General features: G+C 42.1%; 3 protein-coding genes across 22 annotated transcripts in view; 2 read left to right on the top strand and 1 right to left on the bottom strand.

The window, feature by feature from the left end:
* Positions 1-8,735, top strand: part of acss3 (acyl-CoA synthetase short chain family member 3) — a 29,899-nt gene extending 21,164 nt beyond the window's left edge. For both annotated transcript variants that reach the window (XM_028955058.1, XM_028955059.1), the window contains 7 exons: positions 4,096-4,191; positions 5,047-5,110; positions 6,331-6,412; positions 6,756-6,878; positions 7,456-7,555; positions 7,663-7,838; positions 8,395-8,735. In XM_028955058.1, the coding sequence (XP_028810891.1) occupies positions 4,096-4,191; positions 5,047-5,110; positions 6,331-6,412; positions 6,756-6,878; positions 7,456-7,555; positions 7,663-7,838; positions 8,395-8,484 (731 nt within the window). In that variant the 3' untranslated portion in view covers positions 8,485-8,735. The remainder of the gene's footprint in view (positions 1-4,095; positions 4,192-5,046; positions 5,111-6,330; positions 6,413-6,755; positions 6,879-7,455; positions 7,556-7,662; positions 7,839-8,394) is intronic.
* Positions 8,736-8,950: 215 nt separating this feature from the next.
* The window catches only part of ppfia2 (PTPRF interacting protein alpha 2), a 131,780-nt gene continuing 118,314 nt past the window's right edge, over positions 8,951-22,416 (bottom strand). For 7 of the 19 annotated variants that reach the window (XM_028955040.1, XM_028955039.1, XM_028955042.1 and 4 more), the window contains 7 exons: positions 20,844-20,906; positions 19,266-19,298; positions 18,093-18,268; positions 17,518-17,615; positions 13,749-13,924; positions 13,234-13,302; positions 10,966-12,819 (listed from right to left, as the gene is read on the bottom strand). In XM_028955040.1, coding sequence (XP_028810873.1) covers positions 12,334-12,819; positions 13,234-13,302; positions 13,749-13,924; positions 17,518-17,615; positions 18,093-18,268; positions 19,266-19,298; positions 20,844-20,906 — 1,101 coding nt within the window. In that variant the 3' untranslated portion in view covers positions 10,966-12,333. The other 12 variants (XM_028955053.1, XM_028955052.1, XM_028955055.1 and 9 more) reach the window with 7 other exon arrangements.
* Positions 14,538-16,653, top strand: LOC114765017 (uncharacterized). Its single transcript, XM_028955060.1, has 2 exons — positions 14,538-16,051; positions 16,149-16,653. The coding sequence occupies exons 1-2, from the start codon at positions 15,323-15,325 to the stop codon at positions 16,311-16,313; spliced, it is 894 nt and encodes a 297-aa protein (XP_028810893.1). The 5' UTR covers positions 14,538-15,322; the 3' UTR covers positions 16,314-16,653.

Genomic DNA, 22,416 nt, shown 5'->3' on the forward strand with positions numbered 1-22,416 from the left:
TAGAACTATATAAGCCAACTATAAACCAACTATATAAACCATCGTCATCATGATCACATTGTTCTGACATGTCACTGTGTCTTGCTAAACTACTTAAATGAACTAATCTAAAGCTGTGACAACTGGGCACTATTTTCAAAGTGACACTAAGTGCTACTGGTAAATTTGGCACTTGTTTGCTAGTCTAAGGTCATAGTAATTTTTAGGATTTACATAAATAAATGAATGAAACAAGAAATATGTCACACACTCAGTCTATCTGACCTTTTTGCACCTGTACCCTGCCTCTGCTCTCCCATCATCTTCATCACCTTCACTGGTCTGCTCCAATCAGATCCATGCAATACCCTGCACCACCACAAAGTACTTAAGGACATGGTTTTGTTCATGCCGGGGCCAATTCTTCTGTCAAGTCATGTATGTGTGTGTGAATCAGAATCGGCTTTTTACAACAGACCACCAGCCCTCACCAGTAGACTGAGCGGTTTGTCCTGGATGAAGACCCAACAAGTAGGCAACTACAGTACAAGTAGGCAGCATCATGCTGCACAGTGCTAAGAGGTGAGGAAGAAGACCTTGTGATGAAGATGAGGAATGGAAATACCCATGGGAGGATTTGTGGGAGTTGGATAAACAGGGATGAAACCAAACCAGAGGAAGAGGAGGAGCTTGAAGAGTGGAGTAGGGCTGACATCCTGTATCCTGTAGAAGACAGGTGGGCGGGTCCACGACCTGAGTCTGACCTGAGATGGTTCTGCGTGGGTCTTGCGTCTAGTCATGTATGTGAATCTTTCACCGTAATTTTTCCAGGATCCACCATTAGCTTTTTTTACATCGATGGTATTTATCAGATGCCCTTACCCAGAGCAGCTTGTTTCTGCAGCTCCACCTGTGGAAAAACATTTGATTGGACGTGATTTGGAAAGGCACACTCTTGTCTATGTAAGATCCCACAGTTCAGAGTTCATGTCAGAGCACAAACCAAGCATGAAGTCATACAAATTGTCTACAGAATTGTCTCGAGGCACAAATCTGGGGAGGGTCCCAATGAGCACAATGAGTGGCCTCCATCGTCCATAAGTGGAAGAAGTTAAAAACCATCAGGACTCTTCCTAGAGCTAACTGGCCACCTAAGCAAAAACGGTGTCAGGGAGGTGACCAAGAATCTGGTCACTCTGGATAGAGGAGAACCTTCTAGAAGGACAACCATCTCTGCAGCAATCCACCAGTCATGCCTGTATGGTGGAGTGGCCAGACAGAAAGCATAAAAGGCACCTGAAGGCCTCTCAGAACATGAGAAACAAAGTTCTCTGGTATACTGAGACAAAGATTGAACTCTTTGGTATGAATGCCAGGTGTCACATTTGGAGGAAACCATGCACCACTCATCACCAGACCACTACCATCCCTACAGCATGAAGCATGGTGTTGGCAGCATTATGCCCTGGGGATGTTTTTCAGCTGCAGATACAGGGAGACTAGTCAGGATAGAGGGAAAGATGACTGCAGCAACGTACATCCTGGATGAAAACCTGCTCCAGAGCGCTCTTGAACTGGGGCGATGGTTTCATCTTTCAGCAGGACAACAACCCTAGGTACACAGCCAGGATATCAACGGAGTGGTTTCAGGAAAACGTATATACATGGATGTATAATTAAATGTGACAACACTGTAGAGAAATGCACCAGAGAAATTGCACATTCTAAATGGCATATTCTTTACTCAAATATTGCCCATGTTGCATCTGAAAAATTGTGCCTAGTAATAGTGCTATTAAGAAGAAGGGGTCTTGTGGTCTTCTGGTTCATTTACCAATGTAGTAGCCACTGGGCCACTACCATCCAGCATTTTCCATCTACCATCTGAAAACGACATCACTGCACATATCAGAAAACCGAAGTCCTCCACCTTTAACTCAGTTTTGCCTTCTCTTTCTATTAGATCAGGCATCATTACTTACAGAAGATTATCCAATCTTCTCTTCATCTCCTTCTCCTTCAGCAAGTTCTGTCTGGCCTTCATTCTAAATAAAACCCACTAATGAACTCCTCAGTGCAGCCAACTAATAAAATTGAGTTGTTTGATTTGATATGATTTCTTCTTCTTCTTGACATCGATGATGTCTTTATACTCAATAGTAAGAAAACAGAAATCTTTATCAAATCCTCAGTCAACTCTTGTAAGATTCTAGAACTCCTTAAGAACTCCCTGAAGTCCTTATATTTCTGCTTATCCAAGCGCTAATTCTCAACTCAATGGGCCATATTACAGCACTCCTGAAAGAGCTCTACAAGTTTCCCATCATCCTTCTGCTCATTTTTTAAGCCCAACATAAACTCTGGGACCCTCCTCCATATTTATACCTTTATCCAGTTTCATGGGAAATTGGACCATTTCTTCATGCAACACCAAAAACTTGGAACATCTGTTACCTGGACCATTAAACACAAAATGCATTGTATTTGGCCAAATACACTTCAGGCATCAATTGGGATCAAAAAATGAATAAAGGAGACAAGTGGATGAATTCAAATGGAAATAGACTTTAGAAGGATCTCCAAGAGAAAAAAATACAGAAGGAAATGAAGAGTATTTTATGTGTTTTATATGAGGTCTTGTCCCAGAGTAGAATGCTGACCTTGGAAACAACTCTGGCTATAGGTTCCGTGCATAGTTTTTACATTAAGGGCTTTAGTCCATACTTCCAGTGTTGTGGTTTAACATGTCTGCAAATGAGGGTCCTCCTGTACCCCCACGCATTTTTTTTGTTTGTTCCTCCCATGTCATGCTGCAGACTAATTGCAGAGTTTAATGTCTGCAGCAATTACAGCGCTGCTTCAGCCGCATGGTGTCGGTTCGAGTTGGGCACAGTTCACCGCTCCTGTTCCCAGTTGGTGTTGTTTCGTATGCTCCTTTTCACTGGGAATTGATCACAGTGTATGTGTGTGTGCTTCATGAACCTGACAGTTTTTGCAGGTTTGTGGGCTGTGCTTCTGTAAATGAACATGTCTGATCATGTTGGTATTTGCATGTGTGTGTTTTTGGAAGTGAGCGGGTTTGTGTGATATGTGTTATGGGGCTCTATTTGTCTTTGAAGGAGCGTTTGTGTTGGATCGGTCTGTGTATTTGCAGCCTTTGAATTTTATTTATGTATTCTGACTCTGCAACACTCAGCAGTGCACTCACACTGGTCTGCTGACACTAACACGCCCCGGGAGGCTGACTGCTGCGACTGCCCTCTGGCATAACCTCTTCCAGACATGGAGATGTTCACAGCAGTGTGTCTGTGGGTGTGTGTGGCTGTTTTATATTTATTTGGATTAGCATATTAATAATGAATATATTTATCACTAAGATGCAGCAATCAATGTTCAGTAACAATTGTTTCAGCATATGTGTTACTACAGACTGTAAAGTCTGTTATATTGGTATGAAGTATTTTAGGTATTTAAATAAGGTATTTAAAAATCATCTTATTGCTTATTCAATAAGAGACGTCTGGCCTGATGTGTACATTGATTGAGACTGAGGCCTTGTACATGCTTATTTGTGTGTTGTTGTGTGGGGTGTCGTTCTCTTGTTTCTTAACTTTGCCATCCTCATTAAATCATATTGTCTAAGATTGTATGTGTGTTTGTATATGTGTGGCTGTGAAACAGACGTTTAGTTGGCATAGGTAAGTCAGGCTCATGGGAAATGTAACAGTTCCTCTGCTCTAATGTTTTTGGGTCCTGTGTGTGTCTGTGTGTGTGTTGTCCTAATCAGGTCGAGTTGCCTGTTGCCTCCCAGTCACCATTATCAGATTTAATTGGCTTGTCGCCACTGTAGACTGAATGAACCTGGGAATAGACATGAATAATGGATTATCTCTTTTGTGCAATTCTTATTGTTTCCAGAGAATGTGTTCCTATGTATGTGTGTGTGCATGTGTGCAAGCATGCATTTCAATAGCTTTCACTTGCTCACACACACACTTAGAAATAAAAGTTAGCTGTAGTAATCAGGTCATCCATTAATATTTTTTTTAACTCGTCACTGGTGTAGAAACTATATGAATACAGTATTCAACGTATTTTATTTCATTGTGTGTGTAGAGAGCGGATCTGCCATCACTGCCTCGTGCATTGGCCTGGGAAACTCAGTGTCTCCACCTGCAGGTCAAGCTGGAAAACCGGTGCCAGGATACAATGGTGAGGTTCCCTTTTTCCTTCTCTCTTCATGACTAAGAGCGTAATTCCTGCACCACAGTGGTTTTCAGCGGTTTTCTGGTGTGCACATATCAGCTTCCAACTCTAAAAATGAGATGTGTGTTTGGAAAAGGCAGTATAGTAACACACAACATTTGAATATCCAGTCTTGAATCTATGTAAAATGAAATATGACCTGTTAAACAAGAATGGGCAGTTTTTAGAGCTCAGGGGAGGTGAGATCCGCTTTACAAGTTTAATGTGTAGTGCGTTCCTTAGGATTTGATTTGTTTGCGTTAAGTAGTTTTTTTTTTTGCTGCTCATAACTTGTACTCTTCATCTTATCTCATCTTAGCTTATCTTATTTCTATCACCTAGAATTGTTAATGTCTGTGTGTGACATAGTTATGGGTGTCTATTGTCAATGAAATCTGTTTTCAATGAAACAGGCAATTCGTGTTAAACAAAATTGGGACAAAGCTTGAACAAACTCATTTATTGGTCGAGTTTGAGGGACGAGTGACTACTAGTTGTTATCCTCTGAAGAAACATTTCTATCCTGATTGGGAAGGGTGTCTTCCAGCATTCGTATGTTCCAGAAATTGATGAGTGTGTCGCAAGATCTCAACCCAACTGAACAGGTTTTTGAATGACTTCTCAGACATCATGCCTATCAAAATGCCAAATGAGTAGAGTAAGGCAGGAGAGACTGGAGGAACTGTCTGAAGAGCATGTTCTGGTGGCTTATGGTGTCCAACACCAAATTGCGACCTTTGATGTTGGATCTGTATGTTAAAAGCAGTAGTTTGCAATATTAATATTCCAGTGTTTTCTAATCACGTTCTCTCCCTCTAATAGTTACTGTAATTGATGATAACATGCAGACAGTGGAACCGAGAACCCTGGGAAACATTGTGGTGAAGTGAGTTACATTTTTCTACGTTCATTCAGCCCTAGACACAGCGATGTCATCATTTTGAGCTGCTGAATATTCTTGTTCATCTCGTTTCATGCTGTTCTCATGTGCAGTCTCATCAGTCAACATGGCCTGAAATCTTTTAACATGCATCAAGGCACTATGCTGAGCATCAGTCATAGAGTCCACAGGAAGAGAGCTTTTTTTCTGTCATCTGATACCTGCAGAGCATGCTGCAAATCTTTATTGCTTTACACTTTTGCTGTCCCTTTTCCCCTCTTCTGTGTCTTCTGGTCAATAATATGACATTCGAATTGTACAGTTCATCAAATTTCTTAATGTCTTTCAGGAAGTGCACCAACATAAAACTGATTACAATATACATGAGATTTGCATCACCTTGTTCTGGAAGTTGCCTTGTGTCTAACTAACTTGCCTACAAGTGAGAATAAATTTTAGAATGTTAACTGGGAGACTGATTTTATGCCTCCCATCTGCCTGTGGCATTCCCAGTCCTGGCACAACCTTCAACTCTTTGGCCTGCTTCTTTATAGCGTGAATTACATTCATTTTAGCTTTTAGAAGAAAAGGGCAAGTGAATGGAACATATTACATGGATTTTTACTGATAACTCTGTTCGCTGAGGTGCTTAGCCCAGGCAGTGGGGGGTGAATCTGTAAAATGGGTTATGCTAATGGAGCTGGACATATTGTAATGGATGCCCATGTGCATTAGTGCATATTTAAGGCTCATATTTTGGCAGTAGTTTCCAAGATTTTTAAATGGATATACAGATTGTTTTATGTAAAACTTTGACAGTAGTGGGCGCTGCTGTGTGTTTTTTCCTTTTCTTTTGATTAATTCATTGCTCACTCCCCAAGCACATCCCTTCAGCCTGGATCCTGCACTGGCTGATAACTAATGGAAGCGGGGAAGCATGAGTGTCACAAGACTGCTGCTCAGCTCCCAGACAGAAAAGTCATCTGTTGCCCGTCCCCTGAACTGTCACTGTGCAGATCCCGGGACAGGACATTTTTGTCATTTTGGTTGCACTCTGGGGAATTCAAATTTAACCTGAAAACACTGTCCCTCCTTCCTGCATTTATTGGATATATTATAGGATATAAGGAAGTTTTTAAAAATGTCAATAATACCAGCCCCAGACTGATGTCAAATAATGCTACTTTTTCGGTGCAACATTATTAATCTCTTTATCTCTCTCTCAGACTCCCTCTGCCTCCTGGAGCAGCCCTCTCCCTCTGGCAAAACCAGGAACTCTACAGGAAACTGTACTTCACAAAATTCCCAGTAATATGATTTCATTATTTAAACATTTTCACATAGATTTTTTTATCTACAGGGTGGCTACGATCAAGTAGTAAAAAAGAAGGCAACTGGAATGTTGGAATTTGATTTCAGGCTTATGTGCCATGGAATAAATATTTTTTTTATGTAATACTGCCATCTGGTGTTAGATTTATGCATTGTTCAATCATTAGTTTATCCGACTATATATAGTGTCTATATGTCTTTTTTCCTTTTTTTTCTGAGAAATGTGTGTGTGCTGGTGCTGTATTTTGATCTATATGTGTGTATTTCCATGTGTTTCTTTGTATGTGTGGTTGGTGAATTAAACATATTTTCTCTGTAGGGTTACTACGACACTATGGACGCAGGATTTATGGATGAGAACGGATTTCTCTACATCATGTCGCGGTCTGATGATGTCATCAATGTGGCTGGGCACAGGCTGTCGGCTGGGGCGCTTGAAGAAGTACGTACGGTTTACGCATGTGCACATACATATCCATTTCTTTTCCTGGTAGAGTTGGGTTTTATTCCATAATAAAAGATTGCTATGTATCAGTGTTCACTGTTCACAGTAGGGTGGTGGAAGCCTAGCGGTTAAAACGTTCACCTATGAACCAGAACCCCACTTACTACCATTTTGTCCCTGAGTAAGACACTTAACCCTGAGTGTCTCCAGGGGGACTGTCCCTGTAACTACTGATTATAAGACGCTCTAGATAAGTGCGTCTGATAAATGCTGTAAGTGTAATCTTGTTATAAACGTTGTGGCTGATCAGTGTATTTTAGTTAAAATTTTAGTTTAAATCTGTGTTTTTAGTTTAAACCTTAGATATAAGTTTTACCCCAAAATTGTAAATGGTTTTTTTATGTTTTTACAATTTCAAACTGTAGAAAATCACAATATGTACACTATCACAATCGATCGTGATATAATCGTATTGTGACCTGTATATTGTGATATGTATCGTATCGTGAGTTCCTTGCCCATACACACTCCTATTTGGCATCATTCTAACTGGCCCCTTGTTTTATGTGTGCAGTCAGTGATGTTGCATGCTGGGATAGCAGACTGTGCAGTGGTGGGGCTGGAGGACTCTCTGAAGGGCCACGTCCCTTTAGCTCTTTGTGTTCTTCGCAACGGTGAGATATCCCAGAGCTACATTAACCAGTGTCATAATTAATAGAATATTTAGAAGCTATCCAACTCCCCACACATGGATCCAGTGAATTTTTGTATTTTTTTGTAGACTGTCAGAAGAGCAAAGAGGACATTGTGAAAGAAACAGTCAAACTGGTTCGAGAAACCATCGGACCAGTGGCTGCCTTTAGAAAAGTGCTCTTCGTCAAGGCTCTTCCCAAGACACGTTCCGGAAAGATCCCGCGCTCGGCCCTAGCCAGTCTGGTCAATGGGAAACCGTACAAGGTATTTCCTCTGCATGTTCCACACCTCTGGGTCATGGATTCCTTAAAATCCTTATGAGCTCATGCCTACATGTGGCAACATGTGAATTCGGCACTGGTCCAAAAGCTGGTCTCGAAAAATTGTTTGTTTTCTTATCTTTGGGGTCCACACAAAAATGCAGTATGAGTAGATAACGGCAAATCCGATATTCTGAAATTAGTCTTTTTATTGTTCTTAAAAAAAAGGGTGTCATCATAGGCCAATATGACCTAGTATTCAAAGACATATATATTAATTCTTACTGATAAAGAGAGCAAGAGAGCTGCTGCCCAGTCCATACCTTGATCAGGCCAGCATGCTCCTGATTTGGGTAGGGTGTCCCATTTCTTCTGGGGTTAATGGCTTTCTAGCGCTGCAACTGGAGCATTTTCAGACTATAAACAGGGTTGTAGTGGAGGAGGTGTAGCAGTGGTGGCAAAAATTTCTCCAGCAGAGGTCTCAATAAAGTCCCCACATTTTTCTAGGCCAGTTATGTTGGAAAGCTAAAAGTGTTTCCTTTTTTCCCTACTCCTTTCAGATCACGCCCACAATAGAGGATCCTGGTGTGTTCAGAGAGATTGAGAAGATAGTGAGAGAATCTCTGGATACATTTAACACACTCCTATAGATGATATCTAGCCTTGTTTACTGCAAACAAGTGGTGCACATTACAGTAACCTGTATTAATGTGACATTATTGTGACTGTGAATTCACTTTTTTTGTAAACCAATTTGCACAGATTGGACCATTATGTTTGGCAATAACCAAGCCATCCTCTTAAGTGACGTTACTTTTTATTGACAATGAAAATTTGTTTGATCACCACATAGTTTTGACCAAAAATACAATCAGTAATAAATAAAAAAATGGACACAAAATAAGGTGGTCTTCTGTATGTGCAAAACAATCCTGCAGTAAGTCAGGGCCCAGCTGCACAGACTGGCATGAAAGTAAAAAAAAAAAAAGAATGAAAATCCAGAACAAAACAGGAGGTTGGGCTGTACAAGAGGTTCCCCGGCAGCTCCTACAGAAAAAGAGAGTCAACAGTTACACCAAAGTAAGTCACAGCAAGCAACAGGGTTTTGATCTGGACTTTTTTTTTTATCTTCTTCGTCTCTTTTTTTCTTTTTTTTTTTTGATAACACACTCTACGTTCACTATGTGCTAAGCAGTCCGTCTTTTGACGATTTCTCCCGGCTAAAGGTTCTTTTCTTTCTTTTTTTTGTTTTGAGGTCCTTGCCGAGAGCTTGGCTGATTGTGGCCATGTGACAGTTGGGCCGGCTTCACCCTGGAGAAGCTGTTGCACGTCACTGAGCTCCGTGTCGGGGTGGTCTCTTGTGTTGTCCCGTGTCCTGCGGAGGCGTAGGTCATTAGTACAGGTCCATAGGGGCGTGTCGTTTGAAAGGGGCGGAGGTCAGACACAGGGAGAGGGAGGCGAATGGTCTTCTGTCCAGGTTGCAGCGTACCCTTCAGCGCAATGCTAAAGTGAAATAAAAATGAAACGAAAGCACGCATACAAAACGGTCTCCCGAGGGGAACGGTCAGTCAGTTCAGAGCAGCATTGTTTTTAAACCTTGACACGAGGGAACGTTCTCTTCACGAACCGAATAGCTTTTCTTCTTGTCTTCCTTTTTTATATAGCTGTGTGTATGTATATATATATTTTTAAAAAATGGTATATTTATAATAATTTACAGATAACCTACACTCTTGTAGAGGAAATACACAGTACATATGCTCAACAATTTATGGTACATGTAAAAAGTAGAAAGTGTGAAACTGGTTAGCCTGCAGGAAATTGGTTAGCACCAGCTGTGGGTGCCCAGGTTTGTGGACTTGGCTTGTAAGTGCAGAGTGGGGAGGGGGGCTTGGCTTGGCAGGCTGGCCTGAAGCGCCCAACCGACCCCCCTCCCCAACACGGCACCTTCTTTCCGGAAGGTGCTTCTTGGCAGTGCGTCAAATTAGTCTTTGTTTCTGGGTTTTTTTTTTCTAGGCCGGTTGATCTGTCCGCTGGCTTTCAAGTTAGACTCCACGTTAAGAAGTTAGACCTGCAAGGCAAAAAAGCATACGTTTAAATGGATCAGAAATACAAAAAAACATAAGATATGAGGCATTCCCAGCTATCAATGTTACTCTTTCAAAATGTCACTTATATGAAAATGTAAGTGACAGGCAGGACTGTGTTGAAACACTGTAGATGCAATTTTACGTTGACGTATTTGTAATATTTCTTGCACTAAAATATTTAAAAGGCAGAGCATTGTGTTTATTTAACTCCCACATGTCTGGGTTGTAGTGTTTATGCATAGAGCAATGTGAGGAAAGTCATAGAAACACTCACATTGCCAAAAAATATATTGTTTTCACACAATGATCAAAACTTCAGACTCATTTGAAGATAAGAAACCCTGGATGTTGGGCTTTTGCCTGGTTGTGTTGCCCTGGTGTGCCATGCTGGCTCCTGATTAAACAGACTTCATTACAGCTCTGGTGTGCTGCTCCCTCCTGTGACTTAATGTTCAGATCACAGCCTGACCACAGCCAGAAACCTAAGAGATTTTTGCCTTTTGAAGGTAATCAGCCTGAGGTAGATGTTCATGTCCCTTGCCTGAATAGGATCCTCATCTGTAGGCTTATGATTTTAACAAAAAATTCCTTTATAGTTGAACTAAAGTTAATCCTCCAGCAAGGTTACTGTTTGTCCAAAGTAAATAAAAAAAAAAAGAAGAAGAAATAACGCAGCACGTCCCTATAGAGAAAGACGTGTGGTTTTAATATTCAGATTTTCACTCTTGAATATTATTGATCTAAATGTTCAGATTTGGGGAAAGGATTCTTAGATATCTTCATGCCCATTAACTTTTCTCTTGCTGGTGCAGAATTGCTTTTTGTTATTTATTAGGATTTTTTTTAATCTTGAGAAGGTGAGTTGTCTGAATTTGTGTCTCACAGCTCAGTCTCTCATTCCAGTTCTTCAGCACGAGTAGGTCCTCACAGTGGAGCTGTCCAGTCGCTGCACTGCTGATGGTCCAACTGTAGAGGGAGACAGAGAGAGTCACACTCTGTGTGCAACCAGCCACCCCATTGGGCTTGATGTGGTTGAACACACACACACACACACACACACACACACACACACAAAAAAAAACACCAAACAGTGTTAGTCACTCAGCCAGCAAAGCCAAGACACCTGGGCCCACTCTGTGAAACCACCAGAGCCCGTTCTAAGTGAGCTGGACCTCCGGTGGCCACATGTTAATTTTTCCAGCACAGGACCACAGGTAGAGGCACATGAAAAACAGTCAAATAACAACTGGGGAGTGTTAAAGGTGAACGCTGGTCAGAACCTGCTCTCAGAACCAGTGTGGAACATGAACCACCGTCTGGGGCAGTACGCCCTAATGCAGACATGGTGTTACCAGTGTTCTCTTTTAACAGTAGAGGGAGGAAGAACATGGGCTGAGTACACATGAATTATGACTGGTCCATTTTTTTGTATGTGTTATCTATTGCTACATCTGCTGGCCACATTATTAAAAACACATACATTAAGACTTAATTTTACGGTAAATTGGTCTCAAAGACAAACACACAGCCTTATGAAGGCCCACATGGGGAGTGTTTTCAAATGTCACATTAAGTATTTTAAAATAAAGTTTGAATTAAAATAAAGTTTAAAGTGGAAGCTTTTTTTTTGTTCTTTTGCCATTTTGAAACAAGGCTGTTTAACCAGCCCAGACTTTTCTCCTTTCTGCTCTTTTTCTCACCATTTGCTTGGCTCCTAATACTACTTGTGGATATGGTCCTGGACATCTTATGTCCATCTCTGCTACAAAATTGAAGAAGCAGATGACATTTGTGAACCCTCCCCACAGGCCACATGTTTAATATCGCCTTAACAGTGCATAGTTAAATTTTATGGCCTTCATAGTTTCAAGCAGTCTTGATCACAACATATGATTTAATCAATGGCTGACATGATATTGTGATGTTGTGTTGGAAGCAGTAGTCGGTTGATTTAAAAAAAAAAAACAAAAAAAAACGGAGAAACGGATCAGAGAAAAAGAACCCACACTGAGTTCATAAAAACATCAGGGGAAGACTGTAACTTTACACAAACATGATGTTCCTAATAAAGTGGCCAGTGATCGTATAATGTCAGTTCAATAAGCACCACATTAAATGTATAGTAACTGCATATGTAAATGCCATATTGAACGTAACAGGGTAGGCATCACAGCAGGTTTTGAATGTGTCATGTGAAAGAACACTAGTTTGCAGCTCCATGCTCTTCTGAGCTGAGACTTCATCCAATTACTCTTTTTTGCGAAAATCAGAAAGCAGTATGGCAGGAAACTCCACCGAGGTGTAGTGTTATTGCCATATTGCTGACACTATAGTGGTAGAAATCGGTCTAGATTCCTACAAGAGCCTGGGGGGACAGTTGCTGTTCAGGAGCCTGTGTGTTCTGTCTTTCTATAACATGGCGCCCATAGAGAAGTCGAGACAGGTGACAGAGGTTGGGACAGGGGAGGGGGCCGCAGAGATCAGACGAGGAGCTGGGGAACTGCACACAGGCCAGAGGCTCCAGGATACCTGACCTTGAAACCAGTCCAAATACATGTCGTCAGGACTGTCATCCAGAACCTCATATAGGACTGCCCAGCAGCAGCCCCAGGCCAGAGAGAACAACAGAGACACAGTCAGAATGCTCCTGTGCGTGTGTGTGTGTGTGTGTGTGTGTGTGTGTGTGTGTGTGTGTGTGTGTGTGAGTGTGTATGTGTGTATGGCGAGCCTGCAGTGGCAGTGCCACTCACCTTCAGGCGGTAACCTGCGGGAATGGCCCGACGTGGTGGTGAGGCGGAAGCCGGCAGGCAGAGTCTCGGCCGAACCAGGCATCATGCTGATTCCATGCACATCCCGGGGTGGAAATTGCCTTCTCCACGATGCACCCCGGAATTCCTGATCACACCCCCAAGAGAGAGAAAGAGCGTTTAAAAAGTAAAAGTAAGTATGATTTCACAGAGCTCAGATGGTATGGCATATTTAAAAAAAAAGTTTAATCTAGCTGAAGGGGATATCTGAGCAGAGTGGCTGGTTATACTTAAATCTACATTAAGATCCAAGTTACTGTCAGTCGCACGGACAACAGCACTGTGAATTTGCAGCATTTTACACGCTTTCCTGTCCACGGGCTGTAAAATGCATGGGTCTATGGCCAAGAGCAATGGAACAGACTGGCTGTTGGCTGTGGGTTCTGCCACTACTTCGAAACAGCAGATATTTACAGTATACAATATAGCCATCGACTTATGTGCAGACATGCAAAAAAAGGCTAGTTGACATGACAATGTGCAGCTGCTGGGTTCTCCTCACCTCGTCCAGTCTCCGTTCGGTGCCCAGCGCCAGCAGGTTGTTGTATTCTCTCTCCAGAATTTGCCGTGCCTTTTAAGAAGAATATCCATTTTTAACATTGCACAGTTCTGATTCATTTGCATACAACATTTCATTTTGCTTCCAGTGCGTGAATTTCAAGGGCTGAATGTTCACTTGCTGCCCACCCCCATCCCCCTGCCAGATATCAATGCAATTAATGTCACTGGTCAAAATACCAGGACTGATCAGTGTATGCAGTATTGCAAATTCCAGTGTTCTGCTGAATGAATAAGATTCGATTGAAAAGACTATGACTTATTAAACTCAAGAATTTACTGGTTATATAGATAATTTCCTGATATTTCATCCTTCTTCTGTACTTCTGTACTTTGCATAGCATGTAGTGCTGCCTTGTTGAAAATATGATTTTCCTAGACATGCATGTGTATACTAAGCACTCCACAACGGGAAAGGAAATAGATGTTTCTGTTAACCGCAGTTAGGACTGTATTTACCTGAGTGTTTTGGTTTGGAATCTGGAGGAGTAGCGCCAGGCTGCTGTAGTCAAAATTGTCGTCAAGGGCAATGAGGGCTCCATGCACGCCGCTCTCCAGCAGGATGTTGGCATAGTCCCTCAGGCCGATGCTCTGAACCCAGCGGATCACCCGCTCATTACTCCACACCAACACATCTGCAGAAAACACACACGGCAAGAAAGGTTGAGAGACTTCAGACTGCCCTCCAAGGTGCTCAGGAACTTCTACTCCTGCACCATACAGAGCATCCTGATGGGAAATATCTCAACCTGGTTCGGGAACAGCACCATGAAGGACAGGCGAGCCCTACAGAGGGTGGTTCGATCAGCCGAACAAATCATCTGTACCAAGCTCCCTGACCTTCAATCTATCTACAGCAAATGGTGCTGTACCAGGGCCAGGAAGATAGTGAAGGACCTCAGCCACCCCAACAATGGACTCTTCTCTCCCTGAAGTCCAACACAGAGAGAACGAGGAGGAGCTTCTTCCCGCAGGCTGTCCGAGGCCTCAACAACAACAGTACATAGAACTCCAGCACTTTCACTTTCACCTCCAATCACTCCGGACTCTTTTGCACAAAATCACTTTGCACAAAATCACTCTGCACTTTTTACTTTACTGCTCTTTTTTTATGGCTCTTTTCTCTTTTCTTTAAACATTGTCTTTAACTCATTTGCACACCTTCACCCTACCAGTTACACATATTTTATGTTAAAGACGTAAAAGTGTAATATTTGGTTATGTTTGCAATATTTGCATATTGGTTCATTGTATACTTGCAACATTTGCAATTTATTAATGTCAGCAGCTAGGATCCAAATGTTTGCCAATTCCCTCTGCATGTTTGCCTACTAAACAGAGCAAAGTTGCATAAGCTTATAGGTACAGCAGAAGAAAAAAAATAGTTGCCTATTTCATTGGATAATTATCTGTTTTAGAAATATAACTCATTGACTCCTAAATAATATTTTCAGATCAGTTTAACTGCCAGTGTGCAGGATGTATTTACATCAGAGTAGGGCTGGCAGTAGCCTGACAAAGCGTCTGACAAATGGCATGAATATAAATGTAAATGCGAATAGAGTGGATTCCTGCTAGGGGATGAATCAGTGGCATTGCAGAGAAAAAATCCTGTAGATGGCAGCAAATATTGTAGACATTAGGTAACAAATAGTACAGAAAGCACTACTCTACTCACTCACTATCCTTAACCGCTTAGTCCTACTCAGGGTCTGGGCTGCCAGAGCCAATCACAGGACACTGGGTAACCACAGGGTGGACACACACACACACACACACCTAAGGACAATTTATAGTCACTACTTCTCCCAGTGCGCATGGGAGAAACTGGAGAACCAAACACAATAAAAGCGTGCAAAGTCAACACATAGAAGGTCCAAGATGGGATCAAAAATCAAGATGGGACCAAAAATCGCTTGCTAAAAGTTGCTCCCTTTCACCCCAATAGAAGCCTACGCCACAGATAGAGAGCTAAGGCCAGAAGAAGTATCTCGAGTCGCCTTCAGAGGTTCCTGTGTTTCATCACTCTCGACATGCTTCGTAACATTCAAGAATGGAGTATCCAACATGCACAGCAAACGGAGCATGCTCATTGGTTCATGGCCCTCCCTGAACTAATGGCATTTATCGCGATTGTCATCTTGCGGGGGCTTACCAAGGTTCTATCGCTATGTGACTGCTGGTCAGCAAACCTGGGAAACCCACAGATCATTGAAACTATGCCGCGAAACCGCTTCCAAGACATCATGCGACACCTACGCTTTGATGACAGGTCCACCCGCAGTGATCGAGCAAAAACAGATATGTTCGCTGCAATTTCCAGTGTGTGGGGATCATTTGTCACCAACTGCATCACGTCCTACAACCCTGGTCTACATATCACCGTTGATGAACAGCTCTTCCCGTCAAAGACTCGCTGCTGTTTCCTGCAGTATATTGCAACTAAACCTGATAAGTTTGTGATCAAGTTTTGGGTGGCTTGCGACCTAAAATCCAAGTACATTTGCAATGTCCTCCCACATCTTGGCAAGGACCCCAGTCGTCCCAGTGGGGAGAGACTGTCTGAAAACGTAGTGATGAGGCTGATGGAACCATTCCTAGACAAGGGCAGAAATGTTAGCACGGATAATTTCTTCACATCGCTGACAATTGCGCAAAAACTGCTTAGCCGGAAAACCACCATCCTCGGCACAGTCAACAAGATTTGCCAGGAAATTCCTCAATCCGCCAGACAAACAGATCGCAGTGAATTCACCACCCAGGTATGTTTCTGGTCTTTTGTGGTTTTTAGAATCAACAGCTCCAAGTGTGTCATTGTGTGTAAAAGTGCTATGAAAATAACAATTTCTTATTTATTAGGTGTTTTCAACCACTGCTGCCACACTGACGGCGTATTCGGCCAAACGGAAGAAGACGTCTATGTTCTTAGCAGCATGCACAGCATGGTTCAGACTGATAATACCACCAAAAGGAAACCAAACACTGTCACCCTTTACAACACCACAAAGTGTGGCGTGGATGTGATGGACCAGATGGTGCGGGAGTACACTGATTGACACGGCAGCATTGAATGCACATGTGCTATATCAAGCATGCACCGGGAAGCAGGAAAGACGGGTGGACTTCCTGGTGGAGCTTGCACGAGAGTTGGCTAGCTCTCATATAGCTGCAAAGAAGGCAAGAAATGAACAACTGCTTCAGACACAACCCTCCACACCTAGCCCTGGGAAAAGAGCCACGTGCCAGGTCAAACACCAGTGCAAGAACAATCGTGCCACTGTGCGATGTGTTCACTGCTACAGATACACATGTGGTAAATGCAGACGGGAGATGCCATGGCAGTGCCAAGATTGTGAGTGATTGCTGAAATGTACTCACTCACTTTTTATTATTATTTGTAAATATTTGTACAAATGGTTGGTTTGTTGTTTATTTTATTTTGTACTGTTTTTATCAATAAATCTCTTCAACAAAGGAAAAAAACCCATGTGTGTTCATTTCTCCCTAAGACATCAAAGTGAAACACAAGTGTCCTTGAAGTGGCTCAGCATGGCCCCGCCTTGTTTACGTAACAAAAGCATCTGTTCACAGGTGATTAAGGATATTAGTTAAAAGTCTTCCAGCCCATCGACTGTCCTGTGGGTTTTATAGGTAGAAATGTCAAATGACAACTCTCTGGGACTTCTAGTGTTAAACGCCCAACCTTCATGGCGCAAGCCCAGTACTCATTTGTAACAGATCAAATTATGTCCTGACTATGCAAACTGACAAATCATGTTGGTTTGAAGGAGCTTTGAACTCTCTGAATGCTGTTCTAGTGTCCCACCATGCTTATTTCAGATCAGGAAAAATACTGCTTTAGACCTTTAAGCTACATTTTAGCAGCGACAGCGCTGACTAGCAACATGACAAGATAAAGCACAGAAGGGAAAAGTACAGGAAGAGAACATGCGGCAAGGCGTAATCAATAAACAAGTATGCAAACCTACATGCAAACAGGAAACCAACAGTAAATAATGGCAACCAGAGGCCAGAACATCACGATTCACATTTTTAAAGCAATCATGACGTTTCTCTGATTAGAAGCTGTTGTGTACGGATGGATGAGGACTTGTGTTCTATGAAGAGAACTCCTGAAAATAATGCTGTTTTATACATCCCCCGGTATAATGAACTGACCAAAACCTCAGCATCCAGTGTTGCAGTGTCAGCTTCAGATTAAATGTACCTCTCATCTCGTGCTGGCTGTGCTCTCGGCGCCGCTCCAGCTCCTTCCGATCATAGTTCAGCTTCTTCAGACACTTGATGCCATACTGGAGACTTGTTCTGCAGAACAACAACAGTTTGGTGAAATCCAAAACTACCTGTGTAACAAAATATTTAACAAAAACTATTGCTTCCTCTGCGAGAACTAAGCAGAAGTCCAACTTTTCCAGCTTTTGAAAATCCTCACAGCTGGCTGAGCATATTCCACAGAGTCCACACTCACTGACCTAATTCACATTTCCAGAAAAAGCAACCTCCACTCTCCGATTTTCTGGTTTTATAGCTCATAGAAGTTTACAGCTGCTATCCACCTAACCTCTGTGACATCTGCACAAAGCCAAGGTCCTAAAACCCAGACACCACTGTAGGAAACAGGAATCGGGTCAACATCCTATCTGTCCTCAATTTACATCCAGACCCATTGCCCACACATTTGTAGCGTTGCTGTAAAAACCTCAACAGTAGAAAATCTAACCCCGTGTTGACGAGTGCAGTAAAAAACTTGTAGGATTCAGCCAACAGTGCACCTAATGGTACCTGTGAAAGCTGTCCACCATCTTGAGGTGCACCCTCAGGTCCTTCTTGATGAGGTGGTCAAGCATTCGTGCGTCCACCAGGCACTCCATAAAATAGCTGCGGTACTGAGGTAGGCCTAGACTTGGGAGCCACTCGTTCCCAATCCACTCGTGGTTCATGTCTCCGTATGCCAGTGTCTGCAACACACACAGCGAAGAACTCATTACCAGGCAACATCTGTTTTAACACATTTGGTGCAAAAAGAAGACTATTTTTAACTTGGGCAAGGCTTAAATTGAGGAGCAATTAGCTAGCGTGGAAGTGCTGGAATGGCTGGTGGTGTGGATCACACATGAGAATATAGCTCAGTGTCACACTGTCTGGCACTGTCTGTATGCGGTTTTAACATTGCATTAATGCACACGCTTGGTGTTGTATCCCTGTGAGCACCGAAGGTAATAAACATGCAGAACTTTTATTACAAACGTGCAACTTTCCTAAGCTTAAACTGAACCCTATCCCTGAACCCTATCCAACATTTTATTGTGCTTCCAGTGTGTGAATTTCAAGGGCTAAATGTTCGCTTGCTGCCCACCCCCATCCCCCTGCCAGATATCAATGTTAATAATGTCACTGGCAATAATGTCAGGACTGATCAGTGTATGCAGTATTGCAAATTCCAGTGTTCTGCTGAATGAATAAAATTCGATTGAAAAGACTATTACTTATGAAACTAAGGGAATTTACTGGTTATATAGATAATTTCCTTATATTTCATCCTTCTTCTGTACTTCTGTACTTTGCATAGCATGTAGTGCTGCCTTGTTGAAAATATGATTTTCCTAGACATGCATCAGTATAATAAGCACTTCACAATGGGAAAGGAAATAGATGTTTCTGTGCAACTTTCCTAAGCTTAAACTGAAACCTATCCCTCACGGATGCATGGAAAAGAAAAATTTACTCTGGAAACCAATTCAGGAAATAGCTGTTCTGGGTCCCCTTAAATACCATCTCCATGTGGTCACAAGGCCAGATTGGATAGAAATGTTTCCATTTTAGAGAAAAACATTCTCGTGTGGATGGGGCCTAAATAATTTGTAAATGTACAAACCTTTCTACAGACTAGAAGGTTTTGGGACTTTTGATCCTGACTAAGATATAAACACAAAAGACAAACACACAAAGGTTTACCTGGGACCAGCTTCCTTCCTCTGATTCAGATTTCTGTCAGTAGTGGCACCATAGAAAATAAATAAAGATAATTATTTCTAGGTTCACATGGACAATTGGTAAAGAATATTAACATCACAATTTGTTCCCAATTTTTTTCTCTAAGTCCACTTTTTGATGAATAATTTTCACCTATTCACACCCCCTCCCCACAGAACTATTTTGCAATGTAATTCAAATGAAATCAGAAAAAAAAGGAAAGAAATTGACAGAAAATGAAATTGTTAAGAATTGCATGCATTATTACATTCATTGCTGCCATTGTATTTCCTTGGGAACCACAAAACATTTGTCCCCTTGTGTTGGGGAAAGGTTGTCCGGCCAGAGATTTTCCCTCACCTCCCCTAAAACATTATCTCTACTGAACGTCATGTCTTGAAAACGTGTGAAGCATTGCAGTTGCTTGTTGATTGGATGTAAAAATTAACACAAATGATTTTTTTAGTTCTTTTACATGAGACGCTGAAGAACCAGTGGGTTACTTTTATTTATTTTTTTTAAACGCAGACACGACTTCCAGTCTGCACAAAACATGGTTGGTGAATGGTGTAGATGATGTCATTTCCGTGAATGCCCCCTCAACTCATCAGCATTTAAAGCTACACCAATCAGCATTTAAAGCTACACCTGGGGAAATCTCATTGTGGGACTGGCTCAAAGCGGCTGTAATTCTGCACCAAGGCTGAATTATGGAAAGAGACTTCAGATACAGAGTTAGTGGACCACTAACAAAAAATGTTCATGTCAATGGACCTTTAAATAAGGTACATGTAAAGGAAAACACATAAGGGTAATTAGGACAGACAATATGGACAGTGATATGGTAATGATGCCACCTGGTGGGCCAGAAGCTCCATATCCTTACAAAACTACATAACCTTTCTGATACTGTGGAACATCACTGTGACAAGAATAAACAAATACAAAGCTCTTCAGTGCCTATGGTCTTAATTTCACAAATTTCCTCTCACATAAACATAAACAGATAAGTGTCTCTGAAATATTGATGTGAATTTGAAAATTGCAGCAGGGAATTAGCTCGATTTAGTGATCTATCTCCCTGCTGGGCAGAAGAATGCTCAATGAGGTTATCTATTTGCCTGCGCCAACAGATTATATTTGGATTGCAGATGTATTTAGCACATTAAGGCATGAAAAGTGTTTTTTATCTGTGTCGATCTGGACACCCCTTTAGAATATTTGGACAAGATTGGCTATTAGCGGCTTTTGTGGCGCAGGTGTTGTCAGCAGGAATGCCATATGGATGGATGAAATTGTTTTTAGCTACCCATCTCCAGTAAAGGATAAAGAAATTATGCCTAAGGAAATGTCGTATTATAGTGTTACATCAATTCATTAAAAAACACATACTTTTAGATGCGATTACTGAGTTTGAACTGAGTTTGAAGCTGCTACTAAAGTATGTAGGAGAAAAACATGACACATGCACATGCAGTCTGGTCACGTTTGGAAAGACAGACACATAGAGTGCATAGGGACGGCAAAGGTGAAAAGCAAGGAGATTTATAAGAAACTGACCGTTTTGGACGGAGCTGCGAGGGTCTCCATCTCCTCATGGGTCACCCAGACATTGCCTGATGGCTAAGCGGAGGGTGGAGGAAGATAGCAGCCGTCCATCAGGAGGGGCAAGCAGTGTTAAAGAAGAAGAGCAGCACCACTGTAAGCCAATAGTGTTACAGCATCACAGTCAGGTGATGAGCAAAGCCCTGCCTTATCGGGTCAAGGGCTGATGAAGCACAGTAACTTGCGACAGACTTTAATCACACACACACAAGCAATGCCTTTTTATCCAGTGACACTATTAAACACATCTGCCTAACGGTGAACAGAGAAAATAGCAGTAGCTGCTACGTAATCATGCATGGTGAGGTACAGCAGTGAATTAGTATAAATGCAGATGGCAGAAAGACAGCCCATTAGTGGACAACAAAGAGTCAAACCTGATATATATACCTCCTGGCACATGGTGCACCTGCTCCTGGGCGAGGGTGTTGGGACTGTTCTGCTTATTAGACACTTTTTTTTGTTCACCCTGAAGGATTCGTTGCCTTCAGCAGGAGGACTAAATGACCAGCATCAGTGTGTTTGTGTGTGTGTTGTATTGGAAGCGGAGACATTTCTCCCCACAGGAGGGATGTCAAGATGAGGGGAAGAGTCAGGAGTCATTTTTCCAATAGCTGGACCAGGCCTGATGAAATATTCATGTGTGTTTAACTGGCTTCTTTTCAGTGACAGACAGACAGGGGGAACAGATGTGTGAGGAGTTTGGGGGCCGAAGGGCTTGGGGGAACTCCTCAGATGGTGACAGGAAAAGCTGGGGGAAACGACCTACAAAAATAAAGCCCTGAATGGTCCTCACGGCTGGTCCGGCATTGGTTAGAGTAGATTTATGCAGTCGTCCTCTTTATTTGTACCACTGTACCACTGACAGGTCTTCGGATGATAGAAATTGGGTAACTGGCTGTTGCAACTGGCACAAAAGGACCCCTTGGGCCAACAGGACTGCTAATAAAAATGTGGCTTCTGCTAGTGCACATATACATGCACCCACACAGATGGAAGCAATGGGAGTTGTACTTCATTTTTCACTCCTATTAGTGAAATGTTACATGATTGTAAAACCATGTAATGGTATGTAAAATGTTAAGCCTTTTGTTGTTCAATCAAAATAAAGACCTTTCAGTCCCGTGTTAAGGACCAACGTCTCAAAGAAAGCTAAATTTGAAGTGAAGTGATTGTCATTGTGAAACACTGCAGCACTGCACATGGTGCCACAATGAAATGTGACCTCTGCTTTTAACCACCACCCTTGGTGAGCAGTGGACAGCCATGAAAGGCGCCAGTGGCACCTTGGCGATTCAGGATTCAAACCAATTAGTTGTTTACTTAATCATTAAGCAGATTAGTATTCATTACACTTATTCCTGGACCTTTAATCTTGTTTTTACACATGCATAGAAGCAGAAGTCCCATTTTGGGACAATATTTAATTTGTGGAAGCAACAAGTCCAGATAGATATACACCCTGGACTTACGACTTGAGTATACCCTCATTTTGCCATTTTAGGCCACACAACAATAAAATATTTTT

Source organism: Denticeps clupeoides, chromosome 15 (genome assembly GCF_900700375.1).
Source record: "Denticeps clupeoides chromosome 15, fDenClu1.1, whole genome shotgun sequence".
NCBI classification, from domain to species: Eukaryota; Metazoa; Chordata; class Actinopteri; order Clupeiformes; family Denticipitidae; genus Denticeps; species Denticeps clupeoides.